Source organism: Hirsutella rhossiliensis, assembly GCF_020360975.1.
Source record: "Hirsutella rhossiliensis strain HR02 chromosome Unknown scaffold00002, whole genome shotgun sequence".
NCBI classification, from domain to species: domain Eukaryota; kingdom Fungi; phylum Ascomycota; class Sordariomycetes; order Hypocreales; family Ophiocordycipitaceae; genus Hirsutella; species Hirsutella rhossiliensis.
The window spans coordinates 5,821,916-5,840,390 of NW_025408668.1; the positions used below are offsets into that span (position 1 = coordinate 5,821,916).

Below are 18,475 nucleotides of genomic sequence, written 5' to 3' on the forward strand. Positions count from 1 at the left end.
AAGACCAGCTTCGGAGCCAAAGAAAGGAAAAGACAAAAGCGCAAACAGTATCAAAGAGTGCGTCAATCGTCCAATTCAACATACGCTCTCGGCGCCGGCCCGGCAATCACCGAAAACTGCCCGCCGCAGCCGGCAAATGTAAACGTCACGTCGGTGACCGCTCTGCCGCTGAGCAGAGTTGGCCTTTGCACCGACTCCTCTGTGCCCAAGCCGGTGCGGTAGCCATCGGAGAAGCCCCATGCAAGGACCTTGCCTTTGGCGTTGATAGCGAGCGAGTCGTCGATGCCCGCGGCGACCTGGGAGGCGTCGAGACCTGGAGCGGCGGGTTAGCAAATATCGTTGAACATTCACGGAATAATGCAAGACGGCACTGACCTGGTATAACGGTGGGGACAGTCAAGATGCGAGGCTCGCCCCGGTCGTTGCCCACAATGTCCTCACCCGGGAGTGACTCGACGGCGATACCGAGCTGAGCATCGTCGCAGCGTCCCCATCCGACAACCGTGCCATTATCGGTACACGCGAGACTGTGGTGAAAGCCGCCGGCCATATGGGTGATGCGACGGCCCCCAAGACTACCAACCACCCGGGGCAGCTCAATGTACAGGGTTTTCCCTTCGGCGGGAATGCCCGTCTGCCCAAAATTATTGAGACCCCAAGTCCAGACAGAGCCCTTGTTGTCCACGGCGAAGCTGTGATGGAAGCCGGCGAAGATGCGGACAATGGCTCGCTTGGGCAGATTAATGGCCCGCGGCACCAGCGACTCGACCTCGTGCCGTTGCCTCAGGCCGAGCCGGCGGCCAAGCTCGGCCTGCTTGCCACTGCCCCAGGCGTAGACGGTGCCGTTGTGAGTGAGGGCCAGGACGTGGTTGACGCCCGCGGCGAGCTCCTTGACGTCCCCAAGTCCGGCGATTTGAACGGGCTTCGTCTGGAAGAGCTGCTCGGGCGTCGGCTTGTTGCGGCCTTGGATGTTTTTCTTGAGGAACCCAAAAGGTCCATTGTTGCCCTGCTCATGAAGAAAGTCAGTCAGCTCATTCCTTTTTGGCTCACACGATCAAAACAGCGTACGAAAAAGGTCCCCCAGCCGTACACGAGACCGGTAGCCGTCAGGACAAATGTGGCATTGTCCGTGGCGACGACTTGTGTGAAGACGTGGCCCAGGTCCGACAGGCCCGTCACCTCCATCGGCGTGCTTTCGAGGGATTGCAAGTCCGTTTCAGCCGCGTCAGGCGAAGCAGGGGGAGTCGTGGTGTCACGGCCGAGGGCCTTGGAGTCGTTGACGCCCCAAGTCAAGACGCGGCCGTCGTGCGTCAACGCTGCGCAATGCATGCCCCCGACGGCGAGCTGGACGACGCCAACCGAGACTGGGTTAAGAAGACGGTTGATGCGCGGACGCTCGGCCATTGCGGGATTGCCATCATGGTACGGATGGGGCCCGAGACCGAGCTCGCCGCCGTCGCCGGTGCCGAAGACGACAACCCGGAGCCGTGTCGTTGGGGCCTTGTTGGTCTCCTTGGCCTTTGACGTTCGCTTGCGCGGCCGAGCCTCGTCCGCCTCCCCCTTGACGCTGTCGAAGCGACGCTTTGGAGGGCGAGCAGGCGGCGGTGCGGCATCTTGAACCACGATGACCGACTCTTCCCTGCTTGATTCCCGCTTAACCTGTATCGCGTTTTTGTCAGCCATGCCCAACAAACACGACAAGGTCTTGGGTCAAAAGAGTTACGCACCCTTGCCTGCGGCGAGGAGCTTTGCTTTATCCTGGTGCGAGGCATGTTTGCTGGCGTTGGCAGGAGGAAAGACTTTGGGCGTGGGAAACCGGCTTAGCGATGGGCGATAAGTGAGTGATGGGAGAGTATGCCCAATGAGAGTGTTTGTTTGTGTGCCTCGAGGTTGCGCGATTCACGGCAAGTCGCTTGTCTGTGGTGATGGTGGCTCGCGCGGTGACGAAGGATGCGAATGAGGAGCCGGCGTGAGAAAGGGACGACGAGGTTTTGTCTTGTCCTGTCTGGTGCTTGGGAAGGCATTTTATTGCGACGGAGTAAGAGGACTCCGTGAACAAGGAGGGCAAAGAAGTCGACGAGGCATCCATTCTGAACAGTCGACAATGAGGACAACAAAGGTTTCAATCGAGTTCGCTTGCGCTTCATTGACTGCACCGGAGACAATGAGTGTGAGTGATTCAATGGGAAAAATAGCAGTGATGAACTGAAGGGGAGAAAGGCTTGTCACGCGTGGCCTTGTCCTCCTTGGGAGTCAAAGGGGGTGGGTATGTTATATCTCTATGCTTGTTCAACGAGGCCATTATGGTTGACGGAAAGCTTGGTTGACGTGGGACTCGCCTGCAGGAACAGGGGGGGTGAAGCAGGCTCTCACGTTGCACCGAGCTCTGCCCCGGCCTAATCAGAGCCCTTGTGCAGGTGTCTTTGTGATTGTTTGCCTTGTTGTACCGCCATTAGGCGCCATTGGGCCATCGACAGCCTTGCATCCACGACCATGCCATCCAAGCGCCCGATGAGGAAGCCGAGCGGGGCGGGCCGTCTGTTCTGTCAAGGCGGAAACCAGGGGGGGGAAATAATCAAAAGAAAATAAAGAAATAGACGGTGCTGCCGAGTGGTCACATCGTGGCTTGCCCGCGTTACCGATGCCTGCTTGGATTCGCCGCACCGCGACAACCAAGTATACCGGAACGGAGTAGCGCACACTCACGGGCCCTTGCTGTGACATCATGAGCCTCTGTCTCGTCCCACGTGGGTCACCTCGATTCACCGCTGCCAGGCACCTGCTGTAATTACCTACGGCAGAATGGCCACCAACTGGCAGGAGCTGTGGGCAATTTCCTTGGCCTCCCCTGGCCGGTCGCCCGAGGAAACCGCTCCTTCTCTGCCGCCATGTTAAGTTACTTGGCTGCGGCTTCCCTTGTTAGTACTGGAACCGCTTCCTCTTTCTCTTTCTGCTGGACGTCGAAGCGTACTGTAGCTTCAGCATCCTGCCCCCGCCCTCTCTCTTCCTCTTCTTTCAAGGATCCCCGTCGCCATTCCTCCAATCTCCCCAGCCTCGTTGACGAGTCGATTGGCCGTATGCAACCGTTGCAGAATTTTGGAACCGACTGAGATTGCTTGGCCTCTTAGACGCCTTTGCTTCGTCTTGCCTTGCCCCGACCCGTCGACCTGCTGAGCTCTTCAGTCGCCAGACTCGGATCCTGCCTCCTCTTTGCCTTGCCTTGCTTGGTGAACCTGCCAGCTTCCTCGATATCCAAACGACGCCATCATGATGCAGAGCTCCTTGCTGGCTGCCGTTGCGGGCCTTGCTGCCTCGGTTGCAGCTCTTGATCCCGTCGAGGCGACCGGCAACAAGTTCTTCAACAAGGATGGATCGCAGTTCTTTATCAAAGGTGTGTTGCGCCCAGGCCCGTGCCAGGGTCGGAGCTGACAAAAGGCAGGTGTTGCGTACCAGCTCCAGCCACAAGATCCCCTCGTCGACACCCAACAGTGCAAGCTGGACGCCAATCTCATGAAGGACCTCGGCGCCAATACGATCCGCGTCTACCATGTCGATGCCGACGCCGACCATGACGGCTGCATGAAGGCCCTGGCAGACGCCGGCATTTACCTCCTCGTCGACCTCGACACTTTTGGCACCTACATCGAGCCGGTACGACGTCCACTCCCCTCCCCTCCGGCTCCGGCTTTGGCCAGCTCTGACTCCTCCAATGCAGGTGACACTTTCCTGGAATGACACCCAGTACGACGAGTATGCCAAGGTCATGGACACCTTCCACAAATACGACAACGTTTTAGGCTTCTTCGTTGGCAACGAAAATATCGCCACCAAGGACGCCTCGCCTGCCGCCCCCTTGCTCAAGGCCGCCGCGCGTGACATGAAGGCCTATCGGGACAGCAAGGGTTACCGCAAAATCCCCGTCGGCTACTCTGCCGCCGACATCAAGGAGCTTCGTCCCATGCTTCAAGACTACCTGACGTGCGGCGACAACTCGTCCGAGATTGTCGACTTCTTTGGCCTCAACTCGTACTCTTGGTGTGACCCCAGCACGTACGAAGAGTCGACGTACAACCAGCTTCAAGAGTATGCCAAGGGCTTCCCCGTCCCCATCTTCTTCACCGAGACGGGCTGCAACGTGCCAGGTCCTCGAAGGTGGGACGACATGGACGCCATTTTCAGCAAGCCCATGGTGAATGACTGGAGCGGCGCTATTGTCTACGAGTGGATCCAGGAGCAGAACAACTACGGCATCATCACGTACGGGTCTCACGTCGATGAATCGGGCCGCAGCGACGAGGCGGCTGCTGATGGGTTTCCACGCCAGGGCATGCCCACCCCTAGGAGCCCCGACTTTGACAACCTCAAGTCCAAGTGGGCCGGCTCCCATCCCTCTGGCGTCAGCAAGGCCGACTACGATGCCAAGGCCGTGTCGACGCGCCCGTGTCCGACGTCAACGCCTGGTGGCTGGTGGCAGGTGGATGGCAACGTCAAGCTGCCCACCCTGGGCGACCGCCACCCCGGACCCAGTTCCACGGTGGATGCCAGCGCAAGTGAGAGTCAGAAGAAGCCAGTCGAGACGGCGACTCGCATGGGCGACGACAACAGTGGCAACGCAGCTTTGGCTGACCAACGGATTGCTGCCATTGGGGCGGGCCTGGCGGCAACGGTGCTCTTTGTCGCACTGATTCTGTAGGACCACGGCCTTGCTTTGATGGCGCTTCATCCCCCCAATACCCTTTATGCGAGGCGAAGCGTTTGTGCTCGGCTTGGACTTGTCTAGAAGTAGAGGGCACTCTGTGTGGCTTGCGACAAGGTGGGATGCCCAGGCTGTTTATATATACCCTGTTTCTTTATCTATCTTAGTGACAGACAAACGAGGTAGCGGCTTAATGATGACGATGGTGCCAGGACCAGACTTGAATGCGAGGAGCTGAAATGCTGTGCGTACTTGCAAAGACACAGCCCGGCCGTCTCATGAAACGTGACTGCGCTGCCCAGCCCTCCCATTGCGCATTTGCCAAGCATGATCCACAAGGATGGTCGTCACAGGATTGCTGTCGTCGGCGCTCATGCGCTCAGCTTCCGGCTCGCTACCGCTGTTGATGTCCTTTCTGCCCGCAAACGTAAAGACGACGCCGACGGTGACGACGGCGAGGAACGAGACGAGGAGAATGCCCATGATGAGGTAGCGCAGGCGGTAGTCGTAGCGATGATCTCGGCGACCCCAGGGGCTGCGGGTGTGCGTTTGGCACTGGAACTTGTCCATCATAATGTTGGCAAGGTTGAATACGGCTAGATGCCTTGAGGATCAGAATAGGGGCGTTTAGGAGTTGGTCCACAGGGAGTCGGAGGACGAGGTGAAAGACGAGATGTAGGGCTTGCTTTGGTGGCAAAGACGGTGTCATGCGTGCGAGCTGATGATGACTGCTAAGGAAGGCCCGCCATGTGGCCCTTGTGCAGCAGATGGCGGAGGCAGTTGCGCAGACAGCTACGCCTGCGTTCATTGCTGCAGTTGACAAGGTCTATAGCAAAGAGGGCAGTGCGGCAGAGGTAGACACAATGGGGCTATTTTCAATGTCGATGCGCATTTCTGATGGTGGAACACAAAGTAGATGGGTCGGCGCTCTCGCGCCTTGAACACGTGCGCGTGTACTTGATCACTTGTGCATGGCGAGGATGGCCTTGAGGCTGAATATCAAATGAACAACCCCTGGGCTGGAGATGCTTTGCGGGCGGGTGGTGGAGCGGGAAGCTATTGTCATAGTCATATGGCATTGAAGCTGTTCCCGGGTAGTTGTTTCAAGTGCCAACGGACAGAAAAATGCTCGATTATTCCATTGCGAGAACATGGCAGCCAGAGTGAGGATGTCGAGGATTGACTGATGGGAGCTTGGAGGGCCACAAGTAGCCACCATTGCCGTTACTGCTGTTGCGTGATGGTAGCTGTCTGCGGCGGTATGGTCAAGTTTTGGCCATCAGCCATCTCTGGCAACATACAATCGACATTTCAGAGACGCATGGCTCCGTCATAACATGATCACAATCACCACACAGTAGTGCGAGTCACATAGAGACGCTGGTCCAACAAGCATTTGTTGAGCGCGAGGGGTATAGCCTAGAACCTGTCCTCTTTCTGGAACCCGCGGCTCCCAGAGTCACGCCCGTGCTCAAAAGTCGCCCCTTTTCTCGAAACGACCTCGATGCTCAACGACGCGCTCGTCCTCAAATTCCTCCTCGTCCTCAAAACACGGCTCCATAGGCGTCCATGGATCATCCGGTTTGTCGAAAATCTCGGGATGGTTGACGACGCAGTCTTCCACGACGTGCTGTTCGTCTGCGGTAAAGTCTGAACCTCGGAAGCAAGTCTCCAAGAAGCCAAATGGGTTCTCCGGGTGGGTGAGAAATTGTCCATTGCCGATGATGCAGTGAGCCATGTCATGGCGTGCCTTGAGCCGAGCGATAAGAGATGATCCCGCGGATGCGGCGAGCTCGGCGCCGTAAAGGCAGGCGAGGGTAGCTAGGAACACAGGCTTCATTGCGGGGCAGTCGCAGCAGGATTTGAGGTTAACGGATGTCGGTCCTTGAAGCTAAATCAAAGAGCAAGGGGTTTCTTCTTATACGTGGGCGCCGCTTCCTCTGTTCCGGGACGGCATGGCTCGAGTGGGCGGCCCTGCAACGCTAAGAGCCTAAGAGGCTGAGGCAGGTATGCTTGGGCGTAGACATTGACGAGGCCAAGCGCCGTCGTTGTGCGCAGCAAGTCTCAGGCACTGGAACTTTTTGCTTGAGCTGGCTTGTGCCTTGTGGCATCCGGGCAGGGGTATCTAGGACGTTGTTTCGCAGCGGTCAATATTCTCCGAGGGTGCTCAGCAACTACGGATAGCTGTCAAGCTGGAAGCCGTTGGAAAGGGACATGGCTTTGCAGTTGCCAAGGGCCACGGCGTAGTTGTAGCGATTGGTTGGGTTGGCTGTGGCCCGTGATTGGCCGGCGGCCCTTGAATAGGTAGTGGTACTTCGTACAGGCATACTTTCTAACTTATCAAGTCGAAGACAAGATTCGGAGCTACAGCGGGGTGGAGTTCAGCGGATGCCGCCACAGCGCCCAACACAAACTCGGCGTGACTGTTCGTGCGCTGGCTGCCATCTGGTCAGAACTCTAGAACAGACGCCGGCACGTGACGAAGAGCAAGATGGGCGCGGTTGTGAATACGAGAGCGATCAGCAGCGGCAGTGAGGCAGAGCAAACCGCTACATAAAGGAAGGGCGAGAGAAGAGGGGCATGGGAGAAAGGCATGGGAATACAAACGTAAATCAGAATGTCCTTTCAGCATTCTCACCAGCGACGACGACGAGGCGCTGCTTTTGGGTTTTGAATTTGGCCGTCAACAATTTTTTTTGGCGGCAAACGCTGTGAGGATTGTGTATCTTGGGTGGCAGAATTTGGGGGCACGATATAAGGGCAGGCGGCGCGACTGACTCAGCAAATTTTCTCCGACCGCCCGCCATCTGCTCGCCTCAACCGCCAGGTCGGCATCGTCAAGCCGTCTCTCGCGAATGCCCTCCAGCCTTTCCTCTTGCTCCTCCTGCCGCCGACACAGGCCTCTTGCATGCGCTCCCAGCACCGGTGAGCCGACGCAATTGGCAGCATGGCCGAGCCGGCGCAAGCTGCCGAGAGCGCCTCGGCCTCGAGTACGTCTGACCACGTCTGCGCCGGCACCGAGCCAGAGTCTGACTGCGTGTGTGCTGTGCAGGCATCAAGCAGGAGCCCGATCCCATCGACCTGGACGGTCTCGACTTCACCGACCTGTCTCGCGAGCTTGCGTCCAAACGGCCGTTCGAGCAAGTAGACCAAGGCCCGAGCCAAACCCCAGAGGCCAAGAGGGCCAAGACGGAGATCCACGACGACGAGGAGTTGCTCGAGAATGGGCTGGCTCTCCTCGTCCAGAATGCGCTCTCCAACGTGGGCGACCTGGTGGATCACTTCAGCGCAGAATCCGACGAGCCGCCAACAGCCACGACAGAGCCCATGGACATTGACGCCGCCCCCGCTCCCCCCGAACCGCGACGAGCTCGCCCGTCCTTTTCTGCAGACCCCCAAGCGTACGTTCGCGATATGAACATCAATGCGCTGGGCTGCATGGTACGTCCAATCCCGACGTCGGGCGTGGCCGGCCGCTGACTGGACTCTCCGCTACAGGCGCTGTCATTGCTGCACATACTGGTGCAGCAGCCCCTCGACGACACCATGGGCTTCATCAAGGACGCCGAGTCCGACCACGGTCGCTCATACCGACAACTGAGACACTCATTCGAACAACTCCGCCTTCTCTACACTCCAAAGCCCGCCCTATCCGCCAAGGAGCTGGGCATGGACCAAGACGAGTTGCGGACCTGGATCGAGCTGGCCAACCTCGCCCAGCTCGGCTCTTGGCTAGCCGATGGCAGCCCTGGCTCGCTCTCCGAAGCCGACGAACACTTCCTGGCCATGTTCAGCTGCCAGGTTTCCGATCTGCCGCCCGGCATGACGGAGCTGTACCTCGGCATCATGACGCAAAGAGCCGTCGAGTCGCTCGTGGTTAAGGGGCCTGAGAAACCGTCGGAAGAGGTTCTCGGAGAGGTTCTGCTGTCGGGGCTCGAGGACAGGCTACGTGGGCAGCACGGGGGCGACGAGCTGACCTCTGCCGACCAGACCTTTGTCTCCACGGTGCAGTCCCGAAAGGAAACCCTGCAGGGCGAAGCAGAAGAGCAAATGGAGCCGAGTGAGTCGACCTAACGGAAGCTTTATGGCTTCCAATGCTGACTGCCGTCACAGCTACGCTACGAGAGAAGCACCCTACAGAGCACTTATTACGGACCTTTGTGTCCTGCGTCCGGTCGCGGCTTCGGTCCGAGTCTGAGTTGTGCAGTAGATTTGGCATCTCCATCGAGCTCGGCGACGACGAACCGACGATAGTGCAAGAGGCGACGGACCCGGTCGACGACGTCGAGATCGACTTTGACGAGCTATCCTCCTTCTTTGAAAAAACGGCGTCGGGCCTGGTCCAGAACGCCCTGGCCGGCCTGACCGAGGACGCCGGCAGCGCATCAACACCAATGGAAGAGAGCGGCGAACCGTCGACGGAAACAATAGATGGCGAGCCCAAGGCGGATACAGCTCCTGCTCTAACCAATGGCAAAATCGACCTCATGACCGACTACAAGGAGCTGGAGGCGCTGGTTGCCGAAAGCACCTCCAACTACGTCAAGACGACCCTCCACGGGCTCTCGCCGATTCCGTACCAGCCGACAGTGCCCCAGACCACAAGTGAGCGTTGATTCCCTATGCCCAATTGTGGCAAGGGAGGTTGAAATGCTGACGTTGCGTAGCCGAGAGCATGGCGGCTCAAACGCCATACCTGCAGCAACTACAACAGCACCAGGCACAGCATCCCTACTACGCAACCTGCTCACAGCCCGTGCCGGAACCGCAGATGCCGTCGCCGTCGCCGGGCGAGCATCTGCCACCGAATCAAACCTTCCCCAGCGCCATTCTCTATGACAAGGCCCGACAGGCGGCCCTGTGCAAGTCGTCAGCGCACACGAGGCGCGAGGGCGTCCACTCGACGCGCCGGCCGTGGACGCAGGAGGAGGAAAAGGCGCTCATGGCAGGGCTGGACATGGTCAAGGGCCCGCACTGGAGTCAGATTCTGACCCTTTTTGGACACAACGGCACGATTTCGGACATCCTCAAGGACCGGACGCAGGTGCAGCTCAAGGACAAGGCCCGCAACCTCAAGCTCTTCTTCCTCAAGACCAACTCGGAGATGCCCTACTATCTGCAGGCCGTCACGGGCGAGCTCAAGACCAGGGCCCCGACGCAGGCGGCCCGCAAGGAGGCCGAGGAGCGGGCCAAGCTCACCTCGGACGAGGAGCAGGCGAAGCTGCAGGGCATCATGGCGCTGGCAGGCGGGCTGCAGCATCCGCCCCAGACGAGAGTGGCGCCGGCGCCGACGGCGACGGCTTCGACGACGAATACGGCTGCTCCCGCGAAGGCGCCGGCGGCAGCGTCTGGCGTTGGAAGTCCGGCACAGGCGGCGGGCAACATCGGCGGCGCCTCTACTGCACCAGTGCAAGGCGTCATGTTCAAGCCGCCCGCGGGCAACACGGCGACCCAGGCAGCAGCCCAGAGACCTGCCTTGGCCACGTCAACAGCCGGCACCCATCACGCAGGCAGGCCGTCAGGGGTGCAGGCGACGACGCAGCAGGTTCTCCAGGCCATGCCCCAGGCGCCTCTGAGGCCGCAGTCTCAGCTGCCGCGGCCGCAGACGCAGCAGGGGAATCCGTCTCAGTCACAGGTCCAAACGCAGCCGCAGACGCAGAAGCACAACACTCCCGCCACTGCACCTCCTTCTCTTCAGCCGACGCAGAGACCACTGGCTCAGGCTTCGCCGACGGTTCATGGGCATCCTGCCCCTGCCCCTTCCCCTGCTTCGACTTCGGCTCCTCCTCCGGCTCCGATTCCCGTCCCGGGCGTAGCTACGTCTGCAACTCCGGCTCCGGCTCCGGCTCCGGCACCAGCTCCAGTCTCGGTCCCGACCTCGAACCGTGCCTCCCCCCTGGCTCCAGCCCCTGTCCCCGCCCCGGCTCCAGCAGTCCCGACTCAACCCCCGGCTCAAGCCACTACTCCGGCGCAGGCCCAGACTCAACAAGCCCAGGCTATTCCAAGGCAGCAGCCGCAAACACCTTCAGCTATAGCGAATTCGACGATGACGGCCGACATCGCAACTGAACAAGTAAAATCGCCACATGCACAACAACATGCGCAGCAACCCCAGCAGCCGAAGCCGCAACCGCAGCCGCAACGGCGTCTGGAACCAAGCCCACAAACACCGCAACCTGTACAGCATCCACCTCTAAAGACATCGCCGCCGCCGCCGCCGCCATCACAAGAACAACTTCCACCTCAACAAAAGCAGCCGCCCGAACCTGCCCCCGCTCCTCCTGCGGCGCAGCGGGCCCAACCGGTCAAATCAGCGTCGCCAACACTGACGCCGCCACCGCCCACCCGAGCGATGCCACCAGAACCGCCAAACGAGACACAACACGACGACAGCGCGGCAGAGGCAGCCCTGCTTGAGGGTCTACAAGCCGTCGTGGCACAGAGCCTGGCATGAGCATGCGCCACTCACGTTGCATGGCCGCGGCCATGGGCGGTCACATCGATAAAAATTCAATGTCTGTTGGTCATGCTGAGATATCGTGTAACGATACCAGCTTTTCCCGCTCTTCCGCTGCATATCCACGCCATCCACAGAAAAGCCGACGGCGGTGAGGGGAGCGATTTAGTGGCAAGCGGGCGCCATTCTGCACTTTTGCACAGCGGGAGCACGAGGGGTCATCGACCTTGGTAGGCTTCGGCTCGACGTTGTCATTCGTGGAGGAAATAGGGATAAGGAGAGTTTTGTATCTACAGGCAACGGTATGCTGTTCTTTCCACTGCAAATGATACCAAGGAGGGAAATGATAGATTTGCTCGGAAATGGAGAGGGGCAACTCGTTGGACAACGAGGAGCAGAATCTGTTAAGCAAGAAAGAGAGAGACTGGGCGCGGTCCCGGTCGGTAGCATGAAATCTACGCTCATGAGCTGGAAGCCGCCTCTAGGCCGGTTGTCTCGTAGCACAGACGGAGTCATCAACAACCCATACGAAGCAAGAGCGTCCAGTTGAGAAATTGCTGGTCCCCGGACGAGGCTGACTCTGCAAGCATCCGGCGACGATGGGGTCTATCCGAGGGAGCTAGGCCTCTCATTGCGCCACGTCTTGAGCCTGGAGCAGCCAGCTCGGCGAGCCTTGTTGGGCATGAGCGAGGCGGTCTTGTGTAGCGATGGGGAGAGGTTGCCTTGCGGGCCAACGAAGCGGCGATGGGGGAGAGAGCGTGTAAGGTGCGAGTCGAGGCTGTCGTCGCCCGTGCGGTCCCGGCCTGCATGCTTGCTTATATGAGTCTCGAGGATGCCCGTCTTCTTTCTCCCTGCCCTTTTTGTTCGCACAGCTGTCTCGGTGTTGAGAATTACTTGCGCCTCCAGGACCGCGGAAAGCCGAGGAACTTGGTAACTTATATGTCTGGCTTTCTACCCGGCAGACAAGGAAGGGTAACAGGACAGTCATGGAGACGGGCCGCGCACAGCTGGTCTGGCAGCCGCTGACAGCAATACGGCACGAGCGATGCAGAATGGCCAACTGCGCCGAGCCTACCGGCGCCTTTCTCTCACATGGTAAAACGGTCTTGACCGAGTCGATGTATTGCACCAAACATTCGTGTTTCATGGTTGATGACAACGACGTGCTGTGCCAGTTCCCCAGGTCGCAGAGCAGTCCGTTTTGCGAAGACCGTGAGTCGGCTTCTGCCGCCCCGTTTCTTCCTCGGTTCCGGCTGATGGGAGACGGCCAGATTTATGGTGCTCGGCGAGGCTGGGAGGAGAGGGGGCGAGATGCAAGCAGCCCGTGCGCGAGGGTGCGCCGGGAAAATACAGGTTTTGCTTCGAGCATCGTACGGCAGCCCCTTTTCCTTTGCGCCCCTCCTTCTCACCCGCCTTGTTATTCTCCTCCCCGTCTCCTGCCCCCCTGACCAGCCATTCGAGGTGGAGAAGAAGGGGAGACGAGACGAGGCCCCTGGAGCTGACCGACGGCCTGCGAGAGCAGACGGCTGCGTCGAGGCCGGCTGTAGAAGCAAGCGCGATCAACGCGATCAACGCGACCCCGCCGGCGAGGACCTACAGCGCTGCGGCGACCACCGGTGCGCAGTCCAGTTCTGCCCCAACCTCAGGCGCGAACACGGCCACTGCGCGGCGCACACGTGCGCGAGCCCCGACTGTCAAGCCCGCGTGCCCGGCCCCGGAACAGCAGCAGGCGCGGGCCGGTTCTGCGACCTGCACCGCCAGTGCCGGCTCGAAGGCTGCGACGAGCCGGTCAAGCGCCGCAGAGCCGACGGCCCCGTGGGCGTGGCGCTGGCCCTCTGCCGCGAGCACGGGTGCGGCGCCGAGGAGTGCGCCGAGCAGCGGCCCCTGACGGGCGACTTCTGTCGCGCCCACGAGTGCTCCGCGCCCGAGTGCCGCGCCGCGCGAAGGGCTGCGCAGCGACGACGCGGCGGCGGCGGCGCGCGAGGAGAGGACGGCCAGGAGGCGGGCGACGAGCTCGGGCCGGGCTACTATTGCCGCCAGCACGAGTGTGCCGAGCAAGGGTGCTGGCGGCCGAGGACGCACGGCCGGACGTGCCGGGAGCATCAGGGCTGTGCGCGCGCGGGATGTGCGAATTTCGTCGAGGCCGATGAGCGGGGCGACGTGTGTCGACAACGTGAGCTGCCTCTCTCTCTCTCTCTTTTTCTCTCTCGGGCGTCGTCCCCCAGAAGCCATGGCTGTTGTTTTGGTTGACCTCGCACGGCAGACCGCCTCGGGCCCTGCCACTTCATCGACCGCGCCGGCGACGTCACCGCGCCGTGCCCGCGCCGCGCCGAGCCCGACGCCCGGCACTGCGCGCTGCACCTCTGCGCCGTGCGCGGCTGCCGTCGCGAGCGCCCGCACGCGGGGGCCGAGTACTGCGCCGCCCACGGGTGTCGGCGCGGGGACTGCCGTGGCCGCGCCGCCGGCGATGCGGGCCTGTGCGGGGCGCATGCCCGGGAAGCGGGGCCGGCTCCGGCGCCGGGTGGGGCCTGCGCCGCCATGTAGCCACCACCACCATCACCACCCCCAGCCGCCTTGTTTTTTTCCCCTTGGCCGCTGCGCAGGGCCCTCGCTTTCTGCTGCGCTTGCCTTTTTGCGGCCATGGGGCGGACGGGGATCGTTGTTGATGATGCAGCCCGCGCGTCTAATATAAACAACCAGGTCCTCCATCAACGGGCCCCCCCTCGTCTCAGCCAGGGGTCCTCCCCCTGGCGCTTCTTGTTATTATCGAGTAGAGAAATGAAAGGGCACAAAAGAAGTACGACATGCGCTCATCCGACTGGCCGCCCCTCCAAAAAAGAAAGGCCAGGCGGGGTCGCATCCGCTGGCGCAACGCATAGCGTCACCCTGCGTCGCGATGCCGTCTCCGGACGGCTGAGACACGGCAAAAGCCAGCCCGCAGCTCTCTCGCATTTCCCCCCCTCTTCCCTCCTCCTAGCTAGCTGCGCTACTTCAATAAGCTTGGTACTCTACTCTGCATTTGCCCTCCAGCTTCAGCTCCAGCTTCCATCCTCTTGCTGGGATTCGCCTCCCGGTCCCTTGTGTCTCTTTGTCTCACCTCGCCGGCGCGCTTTTCTTGTCCCTCCTCCATTCCTGGGCGGCTGTTTGCTCCTCGTCTTCTCTCCCCCATCCGCCAAAGGTGCCCTTCTTTGCCCATCGCCGTCTTCTGTCGCGGGCCTCGTCTTCGTCGCATGAGGGCGGCAGTTGGCGCCATCATGTTGAACCCGGGCATCCTGTACATGCTGGTGAGTTTTGTGCTGCTGTTGTGTTTCCTGCTGTTGTTCTTGTTGTTGTTATTGTTATGTGTAGCCATTACTGACACCCGTGATCCCGTCGACAGGCCAGCGTCTTGCTCTCCGCCGTGGCCGTGTAAGTCTCGAGTCCTCCATGCCTCGCCACCCCCCGACGCGTCCACGGCAAAGGACCAAAGAGAAGCGGCGCTGACGGCATCCCTCCCCAGCGTCGTCCACTTCCACGTCTCCCACCTCAGCCTCCCCCTCTCGCCCGCCACGACCATGCTGGCCATCATCCTCCCCATCGCCGCCTTCCTCAACGCCTACGTCTACCCCAACCTGCTGCGCGCCTCGCACGCCTGCACCGCGCCCAACCCGCTGGCCCGCCTCGCCCCCGTCGTCCTCCAGGCCCTGCAGGCCATCCTCGCCGCCGTCCTCGCCACCCTGCTGCTCGAGGCCGTCGTCTCCTCCCCGCACCTCGACTTCCGCCTCGACGCCCAGTGGGACGCCCTCTTCGCCGCCCGCCGCGCCGACGCCATCGAGCTCGTCCAGGACACGTACGACTGCTGCGGCTTCGACGCCGTCACCGACCGCGCCTATCCCTTCGATGCCGCCCGCGCTTGTGCCCGCGAGTACGATCGCGCCCGCTCCTGTGCCGCGCCCTGGAAGCGCGCCATGCAGGCCACTTCGGCCCTCGACTTTGCCGTCGTCGTCGCCGTCGGCCTCTTGCAGGTCTGTCCCGAGGACAAGAAGGAGAGGAAGACAGGGCATGTCATGCTGACGGCGCCATACAGATCCTGGGTCTGCTGCTGATGAGGGAACGGACGGCCTGGTGGACCGCCCTGCGCACCCAGGGATGGAAGCAAGGCGAGTTTGGCGACGGCAGCAGCCAGCGCCTGCTACCCGACTCAGACAGCGAGACGGCCAGCTGTCGTTCGGGCTACGATTCCCTGCGAGGGAACAAGCCGGGCGCAAAGGACCATGATGAGACAAACGCCAAGTGACGCGGGCTTCCACGAATCTAGAAGCCAGCAACGGGACCACGACCAGCGACATCGAACAACTGAGCGACGCTTAATTCCCCTTCGTCTTTTTCTTTGGAGCGCATGGGAGTTTGAGGGTGTTTTTTCTAGGCAAACAAAAAATTTAATGGCGGCAGCCTCACCACCTTTTCATCTCGAGCGCCTCCTTGCCGAGGTCGGCCAGGGCATCTTCGTATTGCTTTATCCGCTCCTCGCCCATCTCCTCTATCCTCGTCCTCTCCACCTTTTGTGCTCGCCGCACCCCTTGCCCCTTGGCAATCTTGCCCCAGAACCACCCGCTCTCATCGTCTCCCACCAGTGTCCACGCGCAGCCAGACCGCCCCGCGCGCGCCGTCCGCCCCACGCGGTGGACATAGCCGGCCACGCTCGGCGGTAGGTCGTAGTTGATAACGTTGCTAAGCTTGGGAATGTCGATGCCACGGGCGACGAGATCCGATGCGATAATGAGGCGGACCGGGGAAGACGCCGTCGCAAACGCCCGCAGCGCCTTGCGGCGGATGTGTGTAGGCGTGCTCGAGGTAAGCGTGCTGATGCGGGTCGATAGCGACGGGTCCAACAGTTCGAGCAAGCGCGCAAGCCGGAGAGCAGCCTCGTTGGACTTGGTAAAGATGAGAGATTGGGGAAGCGGGGGTTGTGTTCGTCCCGGGTCCGAGTCACGAACAGAACTGCCGTCCGAGTCGGATGTTGCGTCGCTCGAGTCGGAGCTGGTATCGCTAGAGTCGGAGCTCGTATCGGAGCCCGAGTCTGAGGTTGTATCCGGGTCCGAATCCGAGTCTGAAACCTCATTCTGCTTAGACAGAGCCGGGTCACTGCCTGTGAGCACAGCTGCCATGTCTCGACTTCGTAGGAGATCAAGCAGATACAGTGGCTTGAAATTAGTCTCGTGAACCCTGATCGCAAACTCCCTGAGCGAGTGCGGCAGTGTATGCTCGGCAATCTGCACGGTGCCGTCGTTCTCCAGGACCACCAGTCGTGGCCGCTTCAAGTCCAGTTGATTCAACAGGCTCAGGTCCCTCGTCAAGGTCGCGCTCAGAACCACCTTGCGGACACCTGAGTACTCCATGTCGGCAAAGTCCCGGGCGCCGAACCGCTTCACCTTGAACCGTTCCATGACGAGGTCCAGCCAGCCCTGGAAGCTCTGCGCCAGGAGCTTGTCGGCCTCGTCCACCACCAGCCATCGCACGTAGTCGAGACTGAAGCCCGGCGTCTGCTCCACGTGCTCGACCAGTCGTCCCGGAGTGCAGATCAGGACATCGACCTTGGAGCAGAAGTCGACAACCTCACCCTCGCAGGCGCCGAGTCGAGCATCCTTTCTCTCTCCGCCGTCCGCGCCAGCATCAAGCGAGTCATCCCCGTTCGCAGAGTCGGATGTTTGTCCCGATTGCTGAGCATCTTGTTCCTTGAGCACCTTGTAAGCCTCTGGATCATACCGCGACTCGCTCATCATCAGGCTATGCTGCTCGGCCTTGATCGACTGGTGGCCGACAGCCACACCAATACGGACTTTCTTTCGCTCCTCGCCGTCGTAGGCTCTTGCGCAAATCTCAAACACTTCCTGCGCCTGCTTGACAAGTTCACGGGTGGGCAAAACCACGAGCGCGCGCAGCCGTGTGACAAGGCCCTGGCTAATGTCGCGCACAATTGGCAACGCGTACGCCAACGTCTTTCCAGAGCCAGTGGCGGCGGATATCAGGACGTCTCCGGGGCGGTGCGTGTTGGTGGGCAGCAGCAGCGGTATGGCGGCGGTTTGGACCGCAAACGCTTCCGCAAACCCCTTTTGCTCCAGGAAGCGGGCCGATCTGGGCAGGATGCCGAGCTCGGTAAAGGGCTGTCGGGTGTCCTGAGAAACGCGGATAGGGTTCGCCAACCAGGAAGGAAGAGTGTCGTATGTCGGCTTCGAGTCGTCGTCTGCCACAACCGCCGGCTGCGGTAGGGGTTTCAAGCCGTGCAGCTCAGCCGGCTCCTCCTCAGATTTTGGGTCAACATGTTGAGCAGCCTTGCGGGCAAATTGTAAAGACTTCGCCTTTCGCTCGAGAACTGCCTTGTGCCGTGGTGCCTCCTCCTGCTCTGGTGGGTCTATGGTAGACTCGATTTTGTCTGATTTCTTCTTCTTCTTTTCCTTGTCCTTCTTTTTCTTTTTCTCTGCGAGAGCTTGCGGTTCCGGTGCAGGAACCGTCTCCATTTCATGAGCAGGTTCCTTGACATCAGTCATTTCGATATCGCTGTCTGCGAGCTCGGATGTCTGAGCTCTCTTGGCAGGCTTCGTCCTAGACTTCTCCTTTTTTGATTTTTCCTTGCGCTTCGCCTTGCTTGGCGTGTCGTTCTGTTCGGCAACGGTTGGGGATCCAAAGCTTTCATCTCGCTTTGTCTCGGGAGGAGCGCGCTTCGGCGGGTCGTCTTCGGAGTCTGACGAATCATCATCGTCGTCGTCGGCCCTGGTTCTCTGCTTTCGCTTTCTCCGGTTCTTCTTCTTTTTTGAATCCGGTTGCTGCTGCTGAGTGCCTTTATTTCCCTCTTGAATCACCGCGGGCTTCATTCCATTCTGCCCTCCTCGCGTCTTCGCCTTCTTGCTTTCCTGCTCGCCAACTCCTTGGGACTCGTCCGCTGTCTCCCTCTTCCGCTTGGGCTTTGGCGGGCTGGGTTGGTCGTCAAAGTACTGAACCACCGGCTTCTTGACATTTTGGGCTCCTGGGACGTAGCGAGCATAGCCGTACCCGTCGACCGGCGCTGCGGCCACAGCAGGGGCCGGAGGAGGCACGTCTAGGGTGCGGGTCGGCGCCGGTGAGGGCTGCGCTAGCGGCTTCGAAATAGAAGCGGCTTTGGGGCCCTTGGACGGCGGTATGTATCTCGAATACATGATGGCCCAACCAATTGCCCTGGGGTGGGTGAGAGGGAAGTGCGAAATGGCATGTAGGCGGAGGCTGTGCCAGACTCTGGGGGAAGCTTGGTGGGAAATTTTGGGCGGTCGCGGGTCTTATCGCAATTCTGCCGCTCCCCACCGCCAGCT

At 60.5% G+C, this 18,475-nt stretch overlaps 7 protein-coding genes across 7 annotated transcripts; 4 read left to right on the top strand and 3 right to left on the bottom strand.

Annotated features, from left to right (window-relative positions):
- Nucleotides 1-62: 62 nt before the first annotated feature.
- On the bottom strand, nucleotides 63-1,772 carry HRG_02262 (regulator of chromosome condensation (RCC1) repeat domain-containing protein; the record flags this gene model as incomplete). Its single annotated transcript, XM_044860733.1, has 4 exons — nucleotides 63-313; nucleotides 376-1,006; nucleotides 1,069-1,659; nucleotides 1,728-1,772. 4 exons carry the CDS (start codon nucleotides 1,770-1,772, stop codon nucleotides 63-65), a joined length of 1,518 nt encoding a protein of 505 aa, XP_044724366.1.
- A 1,495-nt stretch (nucleotides 1,773-3,267) lies between these two features.
- Nucleotides 3,268-4,693, top strand: HRG_02263 (glucanosyltransferase domain-containing protein; the record flags this gene model as incomplete). The annotated part of the gene is made up of 4 exons (XM_044860734.1): nucleotides 3,268-3,391; nucleotides 3,440-3,651; nucleotides 3,716-4,270; nucleotides 4,325-4,693. 4 exons carry the CDS (start codon nucleotides 3,268-3,270, stop codon nucleotides 4,691-4,693), a joined length of 1,260 nt encoding a protein of 419 aa, XP_044724367.1.
- Nucleotides 4,694-6,167: 1,474 nt separating this feature from the next.
- HRG_02264 (uncharacterized protein) lies at nucleotides 6,168-6,536 on the bottom strand (the record flags this gene model as incomplete). The annotated part of the gene is made up of 1 exon (XM_044860735.1): nucleotides 6,168-6,536. The coding sequence occupies one exon, from the start codon at nucleotides 6,534-6,536 to the stop codon at nucleotides 6,168-6,170; it is 369 nt and encodes a 122-aa protein (XP_044724368.1).
- A 1,107-nt stretch (nucleotides 6,537-7,643) lies between these two features.
- On the top strand, nucleotides 7,644-11,150 carry HRG_02265 (telomere repeat binding factor (TRF) domain-containing protein; the record flags this gene model as incomplete). The annotated part of the gene is made up of 6 exons (XM_044860736.1): nucleotides 7,644-7,686; nucleotides 7,749-8,137; nucleotides 8,195-8,756; nucleotides 8,810-9,301; nucleotides 9,364-10,508; nucleotides 10,881-11,150. 6 exons carry the CDS (start codon nucleotides 7,644-7,646, stop codon nucleotides 11,148-11,150), a joined length of 2,901 nt encoding a protein of 966 aa, XP_044724369.1.
- Nucleotides 11,151-12,298: 1,148 nt separating this feature from the next.
- Nucleotides 12,299-13,697, top strand: HRG_02266 (uncharacterized protein; the record flags this gene model as incomplete). The annotated part of the gene is made up of 3 exons (XM_044860737.1): nucleotides 12,299-12,365; nucleotides 12,676-13,326; nucleotides 13,417-13,697. The coding sequence occupies 3 exons, from the start codon at nucleotides 12,299-12,301 to the stop codon at nucleotides 13,695-13,697; spliced, it is 999 nt and encodes a 332-aa protein (XP_044724370.1).
- Nucleotides 13,698-14,407: 710 nt separating this feature from the next.
- On the top strand, nucleotides 14,408-15,429 carry HRG_02267 (tetraspanin Tsp3; the record flags this gene model as incomplete). The annotated part of the gene is made up of 4 exons (XM_044860738.1): nucleotides 14,408-14,437; nucleotides 14,533-14,561; nucleotides 14,653-15,157; nucleotides 15,220-15,429. The coding sequence occupies 4 exons, from the start codon at nucleotides 14,408-14,410 to the stop codon at nucleotides 15,427-15,429; spliced, it is 774 nt and encodes a 257-aa protein (XP_044724371.1).
- A 157-nt stretch (nucleotides 15,430-15,586) lies between these two features.
- HRG_02268 (DEAD/DEAH box helicase domain-containing protein) lies at nucleotides 15,587-18,325 on the bottom strand (the record flags this gene model as incomplete). The annotated part of the gene is made up of 2 exons (XM_044860739.1): nucleotides 15,587-17,935; nucleotides 17,993-18,325. 2 exons carry the CDS (start codon nucleotides 18,323-18,325, stop codon nucleotides 15,587-15,589), a joined length of 2,682 nt encoding a protein of 893 aa, XP_044724372.1.
- Nucleotides 18,326-18,475: the final 150 nt, after the last annotated feature.